Genomic DNA, 9,808 nt, shown 5'->3' with positions numbered 1-9,808 from the left:
CTGCAGCTTCCAGGTGGACGGAGCGGACCTGCAGCTTCCAGGTGGACCGAGCGGACCTGCAGCTTCCAGGTGGACGGAGCGGACCTGCAGCTTCCAGGTGGACCGAGCGGACCTGCAGCTTCCAGGTGGACGGAGCGGACCTGCAGCTTCCAGGTGGACCGAGCGGACCTGCAGCTTCCAGGTGGACGGAGCGGACCTGCAGCTTCCAGGTGGACGGAGCGGACCTGCAGCTTCCAGGTGGACGGAGCGGACCTGCAGCCGGGTCTCTCGAGGGTCGTCTTGGGCGATGGGGAGACGGTAGTTTTCCCACCTGGATTCGTTCTGGTGGTGGGCTGTCTCGGTACGCTGGTGAAGTGATGGACTTTAAGGATCCGGTGGTGAAACGTAGAACTGGATCAACAGAACTTTCCAAAGTCCCTTCTTAGTTGGTCACTTGGTTGAAACTGGATCAAAACTTCAACTCTGCTCTACAGAACTTTTACGTGAAAAACGAAATATTTTACTTAATTTGGTCGGGGTCAGTTTTGCTTTAAGACCCGATGAGCCTGGTTTAGGGCGCTATCTAAGGACCATCATGGGGTGAAAGGCGGGGTGCACCTGAACAGGTGGGCCACCACCTGTTCACCTTCACACCTCAGGCCAAACCAGAATTACCAGTTAGAAAAAAACCTTCATGTTCAGGGGCCAATGGGAGGATTCAGTTCACTGCACCGATGACCAGAATTAACTGTGCAAAACATTAAATAACATTCAGACTCATTTGAATTAGTTCCTAAATAAAATGGGTTTAAATTTTCAGTCCAAAATGTTGCGTTCACATTGAGTGATAAAAATCACAAGTTTTCCAGATATTTAGATGTTTTTAAGTTTCACAATTTAGCCAAATGTAAAACCATTATTCTAACTTGGCCCACTTCATTCCCTGACATGACCTTCAACAAGTGTCTCTGCCGTTTATTGTTTATTTATTTTGTTCAAGTGTTTCTCAAAGGAATGCATATCTTTATTATTTTAAATCCACCGTGCATGTCTCATTACTTTTACAGCTGTTAATATTTGTCCTTTTTTAGTTTTGAATGGCAGCAACTGTTCAAACTACAAACTGAAGCACTGGTGTTTGCTAAACTAAAACTGTCTATCGATTGATTGTATGGGTTTACAGACGGTGGTCCTCAGAGGACTGTTTAAACATTTAAATAAAGGTTCTCCGGCTCTGCTCTAAAAGTTTGACATGAAAGGAATGTCGGACCTTTTATTGATTTGATTATTTCTGTTCAAATGCACGATTAAACCTGGAGTTTCATAATGAAAGCTCCTCTTTGACACGGAGAGATTCACATGGAGATCACTGCCAGCGTGTTCGTCCTTCACAGGGTTCTCAACGTGTTCCGTCAGTGGGTGGAGCATCATTTCTACGACTTCGAGAACGATCCAAACCTGAGAGCTCGGTTGGAGAACTGCATCGCCACCAAAATTCAACTTCGAGGTCAGTCACGAGGAAACTTTCCCTCGTCTTGACTTCTGATACTCAAGATAATGTAACGAAACTTTAAACACACGCATCATCACTGGAGACCGTGTCGCAAACACCACCCAGCTCCTACGTCAAGGTCATAGATCAAGGTCAAAGTTAAAAAGGTCTTTGCTTGTCTGGGCCATTGCTTTTGTTTGTTGATGGGTGTATAATGTGGTGGATGCAGTACTGTTGTCAACACCGTGGGATACCTGGACACCTGTGATCTGCTCATGGCAGCTCTCACACCGACCCTCTGACTTTAGAAAATAATTTACTCTGGGTTTGAGACTTATTTTTGTCACTGCGTAATTTTCCTTCTTTTACGTCACAGTTGTGCGTTTCTGTACAGCTGTGGGTCTGCAAGGCTTTCATGCACGATTCATGTTTTATTTTGTTTTTTAGGCAAGTCGATGAGAAAATGGGTTGAGTCCATCAATAAAATCATCAAGAGGAAACTTCAGACTCAGTCAAACGGCATCAGCCACTACATCACCTTCGAAAGCCCCCCTCCTCCCATCGAGTGGCACATTTGCAAAACCAGCCAAGTGGACTTGTTCGGTCTCATGACCCTTCACCCGATAGAGATCGCTCGCCAGCTCACGCTGCTAGAGTCTGAGCTGTACAGGTAAACACTGCAGGTCTGACAGGTGAAGGAAGGTGAACGTGAGTAATGGAACGCTGAATCTTGGTCCGCAGAGCCGTTCGACCGTCTGAACTTGTTGGCAGTGTCTGGACCAAAGAGGACAAAGAAAAGAACTCGCCAAGCTTGCTCCGCATGATCAAGCACACCACCAACTTAACGCTATGGTTTGAAAAGTGCGTCCCGTCATGTTTCTGCTTTGGCTTTAGGGTTCTTGGGAGTAAAATGGAACTGTGTTCACGCTCGTTTGTTGCAGATGTATTATAGAAACGGAGAACATCGAGGAGAGGGTGGCGGTATTATCACGCATCATTGAGATCCTGCAAGTGTTCCAGGAGCTCAACAACTTTAACGGTGTGCTGGAGGTGGTCAGTGCCATCAACTCTGCCCCGGTCTACAGGTTGGACCACACCATGGAGGTGAGTCGGACCTCTGTCGGGTCAGGAAGCTTGGGTTATTTCTAGAGCTGCTGCAAAACATCTAACCTCACATTCGAGAATTACACAAGTCCAGGTTCTCTCGCAGAAACTGATGCGATTTAATCAAATCTGTGACGTTTCGCTTCCTCCTTCCCACAGGCAATACCAGAAAGGAAAAAGAAAATCCTGGATGAAGCCGTGGAACTGGGCCAGGACCATTTTAAGAAATACTTGGCTAAACTCAAGTCCATAAACCCACCCTGTGTGCCTTTCTTTGGTAAGTCCCGTACACTTTGCTGTGCACGTAAGATTAAACAAAAAGCTCCCTTTTAATTGTGACGTAACTATTGGGATCACCTGTTCTGTCACCAGAACACCTCAGGAACAATCGGACCAACCGTAATGAACCTTTAAGAAACGAATCACTGCATGTACAACTGATAAACTGCTGGAGTCGCCTGATTCAAGATGGCTGCTACAGCAAACTGCATTTTTAAAAAATGGGCAATTTACAGATATTGACTTAAAATTTGGTGTGGCAGTAGATGAGAGTGATCCCTAACACATAATCTGAGGATTAACTGATTGTACACGTTTTGAGTTAAACCCTCTAAATGTCCTTTTCCTGAGAGGAAACATTGACCCCCTTATGAAAAATACGATGACCGTCATTTCCCGTCTAAAGAACGGACCCGAGCGAAATGTTCAAGCTCAGTGTTTATGGCGGCAGGAAGCCCGTTAAAAATAAAAATATAAATTAGCCGCAGCATTGTATAAACCGCTGCGTTCAAAGCGTGTGGAAAAAGTAGGGGCTTATACCAGGAAAGTACGGTAATTATTATGTTTGTCCAGTGCGTACTGGTCAGTCTTTTAAAACTATGTCGAAATTTAAATGACTTTTTAAAATTTTAGCTCTTCCAGGACATTTAGTTTTACAAAATTCCACAATTCAGTATTAAAACCAAACCGTGTCAATTTGTTAATTTTAAAGCAACTTTAGGAAAAAGGCATTTCCCCATTTATAATGACCAAATGTATCATCTTTAAAATGTAAAATGATTAATATCTGGAGTTTATAGAAGGCCCCTTCAGTCCCTCACCGGCCAGATCCGGTTTTTGGTTGAACCTGCAACTTGTGGATCCACTGCTTTGTACCAAATGTTACTGCTGATTTCAGTCGCTGCATTAACTCCTGTCTAAATAAAGTTTGAATGAAACGACCTCCAGTCAGATAGACGACAGGTTTTCTTGGCTGCAGGTTCATCAACGAGAGTTTAACTGGTCCCATTTGATGCTCTCTGTTGCTCTTTCCACATCAAAATGAAGGATTACTGAAAAATCCAACCTTTTTTCTGGCTTCAAAGTTGAACTGTCCTGAGAGGCCTGCACTAAACAAAGTGAGAAACAATAAAAACATATTTACATTTAAAATATCTTGGGGGCAGATACGATGTTATCGAGGGCCTGATTTGGCCCACGGGCCTCCACTTTGACACACTTGAGATAAATGTATGCTATCACATTATCATACCACCACATTGGATGCACGTTGACCATTTCAGCTGTGTTACTACCCAACTTCACGGCCCAGACGAGCACCTGGGGTGGGTTGGCTCCAACCCGCCTCGCCACCCCGTTACATTCATAAATCACACCAAGGCGTCCGAGTCCCGGAGGTGGTGAAGCTCACGGTGCTACCTGAAGCGTTTCTGCTTCATCAGCCAACATTGAGGCAAAGACGACAGACGACTACTAATAACTTCAAATAGTTCCTGCAGTGGATGTTTTCATGTCGCAGAGCGACAGGATTATAATTTACAGTGAAATTCAGTAAGAGTGTAAATTTAACATTGCACAATATAAAACACTTTGTTTTATTGTTGTTTAGTGTTAACTAATCGTAGCAAACGAAGATAAACTCATGCAGGCAGAAGTTCAATATATATCTACAAATAAAACACACGAAACACAACACAGCTAGCTTCAAGCATTAGCCTTTAATGATGCAACGTAATTAGAACGGATCAATTATGACAGAAAATGGAGGATGTACCTGCAGTGACCTTCGTACAGATGAACATGTGGTACTTCCTGTTTCCAGGTCGGCCGCAGGGCTTTATCATCTTTTACATTTTTCCAAACTGTTCGGTTTTTGAAATGTAATAAATTGTATTCCACCCTCTGAACTCTGAGTTACGTGTCCTGCACTGACGAGGCGTTTCACTTCAGGACAAATTGTGATGGCTGATTGGTCAGTTGCTGACGAGCCTGCTGGATTGATCGATGGGTCACGTCAAGTGTTTTAACTTTTGGAGCCTCAACTAACCTACATTAGCCAAAACAAACATGGCAAGGACTCGCAGGTTAACGGACACTGAGCTAAACTTGGCGTGGCAGTAGCTGAGAGTCGTCCACAACAGACTTGAGTGCGATATCGGACATGTTGTTTTTCAGCTTTGACCAAAACGGTTACAACTCCATGGCTGTGACTCTGGGATGAAAGGCAGCGGGCGATATGCTCCGTCAACAAATGTTTGGCATTAATTATTGATTCCCTGTGATTCTAACCTAAATACACCACCACCACCACCACCACCACCACCGGCTGCAGTTTTCACCTCTGCTCTTCTTTCTCAGGTATTTATTTAACCAACATCTTAAAGACGGAGGAAGGCAACCCTGACTTCCTCAGATGCAACAACAAAGATCTGATCAACTTCAGCAAGAGGAGGAAAGTGGCTGAAATCACAGGAGAGATCCAGCAGTACCAGAACCAGCCGTACTGCCTGAAGGTGGAGGCAGACATCAGGGTGGGAGCTCCTGCACACGACGGTTGTTTCCAGCACCAGCAGCGCTCATTTCTGGAAGAGTAACGCTCTCTCTTCCCGTCACAGAAATACTTTGAGAGCCTAAACCCGATGGGCACCATGGACGAGAAGGAGTTTTCAGACTACCTGTTCAACAAGTCGTTAGAAATTGAGCCGCGGAACGCCAGGCAGCCTCCCAGATTTGTGAGTAATCTTTGTAATCGCTGATTTAAGCAGCAGCGTGCGGCGCTTCCTGTCAGGCGGTGCAGCTAATGGTGCGAAACACTGACGTCTGCTTTTCTTCAGCACTTAACTGGTTCCACAGTTTTTGTTCCATTTCAACAAATCATGTCTCAAAACGTTCGGCTCATTCAGGAAGTTCCTGCTGGGACTTTGTGTATCTGTGCCGTTTTTACTTTTTGAAATGTTTAGCTTTGTCGGCCATGTTTTTATCGTTGAAAATGATTGGAGCTCTTCAAACCCTCTGAGCTGTTTACAACCTTTTACTGCTCGTTTCAGCTGTGGTTCTGGCTTTAGCTTCAGCTTCCTTTGGCTGCTTTCAGTTTTTTTTTTAAATATAATTTCAGACTAATCTTTTCAGCCTCTCTGCCTATTTCACCTTATCCCGCTCATTTCTGCTGTTTTTTGCTGCTTTCAGCAAACGTCAGCCGTTTAATTGGACTTGCATTAACAGTTCAGTGATGAAACCTTTTCAGCTGGTTTCAGCTTCTTCTGCAGCTTTCAGCTAAAATCATTTGTCAGTAAACATCCACACTGCTCTTAAGCAGATGAATTTGTAGCTTGAGTTTCGGCTCTGCTGGGTCACAGCAGCTGAACTTGTTTATTTTTCCCACATTGTGCCTCACCAGTTAGTCTTGCCCAGCACCAAGTTCTTTATTTACAGAAGAACTTGACTGTAGGGAACAAAGTTTCAGAAAGTTTTGTCGGCTCATGGTTGACTGAAAACAAACAGTTGGACCAAAGCGTAGAAGAAGCGAACAGTCGTCGAACTCTTGCTCATGAAAACGAGTCCGAAGCGTGACGTCGGTTTACTAAAGACTGAGAGCAATCTGACGTTCTGCTCGATTTAAATAAAATGATAAAGCTTCGGTGTTCCTAAAACTATGAGAGATGTTATAATTAAATCCCGCCCCTCCATGTAAAACAAATCAGTCATTTTATGACTAAAATATAAAAATTAATTTCAAAACATTTTTTCAGGTGTTGAATTTGTTTATATTGTTCTTACCTTGCTGCTTTTTGTTTAAATGTACTTTTTTTTTTGGCTTCGGTTATTTGAGGCTTTAACAAAGTATGGACTGTGACTGACATATTATCGTTGGGAGGCGGGACATTTGTACACGTGCACGACCTCCGACTCCAACATGCAACATGGTCGCCTTCAAACAAACATCTAGGCCTCGGGTGGGATTTTACGTTTGGTTATTTTCAAGGTTTGACAGAAACCGCTCCAGCTCCATGACCTGAGTCGTGAACGCAGCACGTGCACCTGAATAAATGTGTTCTGCTGCAGTAATGGCTCATCGTCACCAGAGGGCGCTGTTGCGCTGGTTGTTAGAAATAATCCAGGAAAGCAGAGTTCATGAATTAAATCTTTGGAAATATTAGAAGCAGCTCTAATGAAGATCTTTTCCCAAAATATGGCCCAGGTTTCTCCTCTTGTTAAACTCTTCTCCCTCGTCTCCAGCCGAGGAAGTCCACGTACCCTTTGAAGTCCCCGGGGATTCGACCCGTGCGGACGTCTACCTCTGGCACCCTGAAGGGCCACCCCGTGCCCCTGGAGCGGGACCCCGCACACAAGATCACCTTCCGCAGCATCGCTGAGAACGACCTGGAGCCGCTGGCGTCTGCCTCGGTGCCCACCTCTCCCAACACCCCCACCCCGCCGCAGTCGGCCTGTTCAGACCTCAGCTCGGTTTTCGAGCACGACCTCAGCAGTTCGTACGGCGGTGAGTCGAGCAGCTGCTGAAACGCAGACGGGTTGTTTGAAGCTCTTCATTTGCGTGTGTGTGTTTTTACAGGCACCAACTCCATCTTCGCCACAGTGATGCTGCCGCCTTCAAGTGAGTACGCACTTTTCTGTAGCTCGTTTACTCCTGGAGCATTTATGTGGAGGTTTTTAACGTTTGGTCCGTCTTGCTCGTCTCAGAGATACAGTCAGCCTCGTGCGGCAGCCTCCACCAGCTGGGAGAGGAGCTGAAGCCGCCTCCTTTGCCTCCTCGAAGGAAAGACACCGTCTCCGAAGCAAAGGTAAGAGAAGTGCTGGGAACGATTGCAGAACTGTTCCTCTGGAGCTCGGACCAGAAATGCACTGGAAATCAAGACTTTTGTTTATAATCACTTTAGTAAAAGTATATAAACTTATAATCCTTAAAACAAGCCCCGGCAAGAATGATGGAGTCGCCACTCTGACGAAAACGTGCACATTTCTAGTCACTGGTGATTTCTTCCCACAGGGCAAAAGATGTGAAAACGTTCCTTTCAAGAAAGACACGTGGTGTCAACGGCATGTCCTGCAAGTAGTCCTGGTCTGAGTCCAGTTGAAAAGTTCTGCTGGAAACTAAGGGAACTGGTGCACGACCTGCAGAGCTGATCTAAGAACAGCAACAAGAAACAGCTGGAGGCAGATCCATGAAACTCTCAATAGTTCGGTCCAGACCTCAGAAAACTCAAGTTGCTATGAAAACCAGAGGAGGTGCAACAAAGTACTGGTTTTTATTTTTTGTCTATAAAAAGTAATTGTAACAAACCAACAGGTTTATTTATTATTTAATTTCTCGTAGGAAAGTCCCTATAGAATATTGGCTGACACGTCAAAATCCAAGATGGCCACCACCATATGTAGAAATGTAAACCTTCCACAAAGATCATTTGAGGAAACTCTGCTTTCTAGTTTATAAATAGTTTAGTTTCCTCAGTTGATGAAGTGGCCAAAGATTCATCTATGGGGGCCAAGGCCACCGTTGGCCACCCCCTGGCTCCTCCACCGCACCTGATGGTGGATAAAATGACTCCTCCTCCAGGAGGAGCTCCACCTCAGAGAAAAAATAAAAACCTCCCTCTGTTCTTCAGAGTAACTCCTGCATCTCGACAGACAGAAAACTGAGTGAAAAAGTCTAACGTGAATAAATATTGAACTTTGAAGTAAAGATTTCTGAGCTCATGACGTTTTTATTTTTTTATTTTTGTGTCACAGCTGAGCCCCCGGCCCGACAGTCCTCCTGCCATCCCGCCCAGACTGCCTCCCCCTCTGCCGAGGAACCAGCCTCGACCACCGGTCTACAACGGCCCCCCCATAGACGGGCCCCTGCCCAGCCCGCCTCCTCCCCCACCTCGAGACCCTCTTCCAGACACGCCTCCCCCGGTGCCCCAACGGCCCCCGGAGATCTTCATCAATTACCCCCAGCCTTCGCCCGTGGGCCGATACCACTGGGAATTTGGCAGCTCCCCGAGCTCGCCCAACACCCCCCCCAGCACGCCGTCCCCTCGGATCCCGAGGCGGGGCTGCCCGCTCAGCGCCAGCCAGAACAGCCTGTGCCCCGTCCCCATCACCGCCCCGCCCGTCCCCCCACGCCACATCTCCAGCCCGCAGCTCCCCAAACTCCCACCAAAGACGTATAAAAGGGAGGCGCTGCAGCCGCCGCTCCAAGGCCTCTCATTGGTGGAGAACACGAGCAGCAGCCAGTGATGCTGCAGCGTCCGCCTATCCACCGAACCACCCCAGAAACTGATCTGGGAACAGAGAAAACTGCTCCACACACTCCAAACTCTGCAGGGCATCAGGGGACCACACAGGAATAAAACCTGAGGACGACGTCTTGTTTCCAGTTTGGACGTTAAAGTCTGAAGTTTTTGATTTGAGCTGGTTTCATTCCTTCACAATAAGAGTCTCAGCTGGTTTCAGTCCTTCACAGTAAGAGTCTGTCACGAGTGCTAACCTCAGAAACTTCGCTCTAAACACCTGAAATGATCGTTTCATCGATGAATCAAACGCTGCAGCCTAGACCACCACGAGCACTGACTTTAGTCAGCGCTCAGGGTTGAGACTCTTATTGTGAAGGACTGAAACGGGTTCTGTAAGTTCTGCTGCAGATTTCATAAACTTCAGACCAGATCCGTCTAAAAAACTATTTTTCTGAATTTGAACATTTTTCTATCAGTCATATTCCCACTTTAATCTGTAAAGTAATAAAAACAGCTTCCTCCTCAGTTTTTGTCCTCCGTGGGGGGGGGTGCGCCTGAAACTCTGCCAGATGACCCGCTGTGCCTCGTGGGATCAGTAGCTCCGCCTCCATCAGAACCCTCTGTGCCAACAACAAACCCACACCGGTGTGCCAGCTAATCAACCAGGAGCATTTGTGTCCGACACACTTAATGTCCCTCTATCACGGGGGGGGGGGGGGGG

The 9,808-nt window shown here is 46.3% G+C and overlaps 1 protein-coding gene across 1 annotated transcript in view; it reads left to right on the top strand.

Moving 5' to 3' along the window:
* Nucleotides 1–9,727, top strand: part of sos2 (son of sevenless homolog 2 (Drosophila)) — a 39,624-nt gene extending 29,897 nt beyond the window's left edge. Inside the window, exons 13-23 of the mRNA XM_037694606.1 lie at nucleotides 1,374–1,486; nucleotides 1,919–2,141; nucleotides 2,213–2,332; nucleotides 2,413–2,575; nucleotides 2,735–2,852; nucleotides 5,213–5,385; nucleotides 5,470–5,586; nucleotides 7,091–7,352; nucleotides 7,425–7,466; nucleotides 7,553–7,653; nucleotides 8,600–9,727. Coding sequence (XP_037550534.1) covers nucleotides 1,374–1,486; nucleotides 1,919–2,141; nucleotides 2,213–2,332; nucleotides 2,413–2,575; nucleotides 2,735–2,852; nucleotides 5,213–5,385; nucleotides 5,470–5,586; nucleotides 7,091–7,352; nucleotides 7,425–7,466; nucleotides 7,553–7,653; nucleotides 8,600–9,091 — 1,924 coding nt within the window. The 3' untranslated portion in view covers nucleotides 9,092–9,727. The remainder of the gene's footprint in view (nucleotides 1–1,373; nucleotides 1,487–1,918; nucleotides 2,142–2,212; nucleotides 2,333–2,412; nucleotides 2,576–2,734; nucleotides 2,853–5,212; nucleotides 5,386–5,469; nucleotides 5,587–7,090; nucleotides 7,353–7,424; nucleotides 7,467–7,552; nucleotides 7,654–8,599) is intronic.
* Nucleotides 9,728–9,808: the final 81 nt, after the last annotated feature.

The sequence above is a fragment of the Nematolebias whitei genome, chromosome 21 (assembly GCF_014905685.2).
Source record: "Nematolebias whitei isolate Nwh7 chromosome 21, NemWhi1, whole genome shotgun sequence".
NCBI lineage: Eukaryota > Metazoa > Chordata > Actinopteri > Cyprinodontiformes > Rivulidae > Nematolebias > Nematolebias whitei.
The sequence above is the reverse complement of the archived record's forward strand: the minus strand, read 5'-3'. Positions and strand labels throughout refer to the sequence as shown.